Genomic DNA, 3520 nt, shown 5'->3' on the forward strand with positions numbered 1-3520 from the left:
CCCCCCCCCCCCGCTGGCTTCAAACAGACACGTCGTCATCAACAGCTTCAAGGAATCCACTGTAGTAGCTCTCAGTGTGCACTAGTGTGAGAAGCATCCTCGTCATTATAGTGTGCTCTCATTATTCAAGAGCATGAAGTGCCTGCAAATCCTTTTAAATATGCTGCTCCGCTTCCCTTTTTGAGAAGAAAAAAAGAGCAGTGATCGAATACTTGCCTGGAGTTAATTTGTTCAACAATGGAGTGATTAGAGCACTGGAACACAGTCATTGACTTTAGCAAAGTAAAGCGATTGCGAGATAAAGAGTATTTATTAAAGAACAAATCAAAAGTAGAATATAATGTTTTACTTTTAAGGATAATTTATATTATTACAATGGAGTCGCTTGTCTTATTTTCTGTCTCTACAGATGGTAATGTCAGTCCATTCACCACAGAGTGCAATATTTAAATAGCATTACAGACAGCCAAAGGTGCCAGAGAAAGAGTCCTAAGCACTTTGGTGTTTTGAGTTCCCAGTTTTTTCTATTTGATTAGATGGATTGCAATGAAATGTTCCATCAGGTCAGATGTTCTTACTGCTATGTCCTACTTTGATGATCAAATACCTGCAAAACTTATAAAATCCCCATCAACATTGAGTGGTGATTAAATGACAGCATGGTATTGTGCTAAGCTAAGTTGATAATCTTTAAACCTGTAAACATCTAAACCTGTAACATCTGCTTGCTAACATTAGCATTTTGCCCCAAACATTGATAATGTGGGCCTGGACTCTTATTCTTGCTAGTTTAATAGTGATTTACAAAGCATATTACTGTTGGAAGTCTTGTTTTGTGTGGTTTTACATGTAAGCTCTCCATAAATCTTAATTTAATGGTGGATTGCAACCTTTCAAGAAGGATTTCTGGAAACATTGACCTTTTAACATGTAAACAAAACACCCCACAGGCTTTGTTTTGAGATCCGGCTGACATTTTTGACGGAGATCTCAGCATACTTATAAAGGGTAAAATGGAAATTGGTTAATGTGAAGTCTAGATGAAGGATTATAATGTGTAGTTTAAATCCTGCAGTGTGTTGACAATCAATGTAAAGGTAAAGCTTTGTTCTCCTGTCTGCCGATTTGTGTTAACAGAAAGCTTTTGGAGGGATCTCCCAGCGACTGGACCTCCGTGCGCGGCTGCAGTGCAAGAGCTTCTCGTGGTATTTGAAGAACGTTTATCCAGAAGTCTTCATGCCTGATCTCAACCCACTCCGCTTTGGCTCAGTAAGATAACACACCTCACCACCAGCTCGACTCTTTCCAAACCTCAGAGCTCTGTCTAGCCGCTGTGGGTTTCCACTTGGGATCTCCAGAGGGTCCTGAGCAGTTCCAATTTGACACCACTGAAAGCACTCCAGTGGCTGAAGTTGTTTGAACAGCTTGCACTGGATGTTAGTTTTTCATTTTGTTTCCTCTCACTGCTCTCCTACCCCCTCTTCTCTTTCTCTGTAGGTGAAAAATGTCGGCAAGGACTCCTGTCTGGATGTTGGAGAGAACAATGAGGGTGGGAAACAGCTGATCATGTACCCGTGTCACGGACTAGGAGGAAACCAGGTCAGTGAGAGAACATACATTTTGATCTCTGATTGAGAAAAATATAATTCACTTAAAGAAAAAAAAAAATCTTGTTTCCTTTGCTGTAGTATTTTGAGTTCTCCACACGTCATGAGATTAGGCACAACATTCAAAAGGAGCTGTGTTTGCACGGGGCCGAGGGGACTGTGAAGCTGGAGGACTGCCAGTACAAAGGCGGAAAAACATTATTGGGAGCAGAGCAAAAATGGGAACTAAAGGATGTGAGTTTTGCACTTTCTCTGCACTGATTTGTGATGTCAAACACCTGGGTTATCTTTTTTAGGAGAATAATCATTAATCGTCTCTTTGTGTAGAACCAGTTATTCTACATGCCAGGAGGGAGCATGTGTCTGAGTGCCCGTCACGAGCATCCCTCTCTGGCCCTCTGCAACCCATCGGACAGATACCAGCTCTGGACCTTCGTCTGAGTGAACTACCACTTTCGAATTATCCCTGGATTCATAGACGTACTAGGACATGAGTATACTATACTGTATGCGGTTAACATGCAGTTTTTATTAGATTAATGGCAATGAGTTTAATTTATTTTTATACATAGAAGAACTGAACTGCTGCAGCTGGGAGGTTTGAACTTTGGCAGAAACCACTGTGTGCCACTGCTGGAAAGAAGCATTGAAATGCTTCCAATCAGACTGTGAACGGAGATGCTTGAAAGAAGGAAGATGTGCTGTGCTGACAAGTGCCTTCTTTGGGTTTAGGATGTATTCACTACTCCAAGTCTTTGTAACGAACACATGCATTATGAGGTATTTAAGGCCAACGAGTTAGGGTTAGGGTTAGCAACATGAATCTAAAAAGTATCTTTACAAAAATACAGTAAATGATGTGTATTATAAACGAGGAGTTCAAGTTGGACAAACAAAAATCCCATCATGTTTTGCACCAAAGAGATTGGAAGCAAAAACCTGAGAATCACAAAAGTGCATTGTTGCCTTTTTAACTTGCAAAACCTCTTATTTGCGACCATCCAGTGCCTTAAATGTAACTCTATACTGTGAGTGGAGGGGTGGAGGGATGGAGGGATGGGTGGTGGTGTGGGGACAGGGGCTGTTGTGCAGAATGATGTTTTGGGGGTTATAAGAACAGAAACTTTTGCCAGATGAAGATTTTATAGTTTCTCTACACTTAGTTTCACTCAAATTACGCTAAAACAAATACAACTTGTAATGAATCCTCCCTTCACTAAGTTTATAAAAGGGTCCTAGTAAATCTTAATTGGAGACCGGATTCATTTTAGCTAAGTGTACCTGGAAAAACTGGCATCCATGTGTAGAGACATAAAGAATGAAGAACGATCACGTGAATGGACCTTTTTAAGAAAAAGTCAGCTGACCCTTGAACATGAATATTGTGTTAATTTGCCCCATAACTAAAGTGAAATTGACGTCATTATTGGTGATTGAAGTCTATTTCTGTTTGACCTGCATCAATGCTTTATTAACTATATGCTAATGAAGAAGAATAATATCCCCCTATTTAATTGTGGCTGGTTTACCTGTATTCTTTAAAAAAACATACTTTGGTGTTACAAAAAAATGATTTTCATGTGAAAGGAATACACCAAAGGATTTCCGTTGGTTGATGAAATGTCTGAAACTCTCCCTCTTCATCTACATTTGAGTCCAATAATGAATTTCTGGTGCAGGCACTAGTGTTTAGATGGCTTTGGAATATTGTAAATAACTATTAGAGACTGAGTGAAAAACAGATTGAATGTGTGTGTTTCCCTTGTATGGAAACAGTCTATTGTTTGCCCTGGTATTAAGTGCTCTTATTTTTAGGTCAATAAATTCATTTGGTTAGAACTAAGAGCCACTTTGTTTTATTCCCACTGTGATCTGCAGAGGGCGCTTTGCACTAAGAAATCACTGAGCTGTAC

At 39.8% G+C, this 3520-nt stretch overlaps 1 protein-coding gene across 1 annotated transcript in view; it reads left to right on the top strand.

Annotated features, from left to right (window-relative positions):
* The window catches only part of LOC104949812 (polypeptide N-acetylgalactosaminyltransferase 3), a 4329-nt gene extending 885 nt beyond the window's left edge, over positions 1 to 3444 (top strand). Inside the window, exons 2-5 of the mRNA XM_010776226.1 lie at positions 1138 to 1269; positions 1498 to 1599; positions 1689 to 1841; positions 1935 to 3444. Of these exons, the coding sequence (XP_010774528.1) occupies positions 1138 to 1269; positions 1498 to 1599; positions 1689 to 1841; positions 1935 to 2048 (501 nt within the window). The 3' untranslated portion in view covers positions 2049 to 3444. The remainder of the gene's footprint in view (positions 1 to 1137; positions 1270 to 1497; positions 1600 to 1688; positions 1842 to 1934) is intronic.
* Positions 3445 to 3520: the final 76 nt, after the last annotated feature.

The sequence above is a fragment of the Notothenia coriiceps genome, unplaced genomic scaffold (genome assembly GCF_000735185.1).
Source record: "Notothenia coriiceps isolate Sejong01 unplaced genomic scaffold, NC01 NC01_scaffold00016821, whole genome shotgun sequence".
Taxonomy (NCBI): domain Eukaryota; kingdom Metazoa; phylum Chordata; class Actinopteri; order Perciformes; family Nototheniidae; genus Notothenia; species Notothenia coriiceps.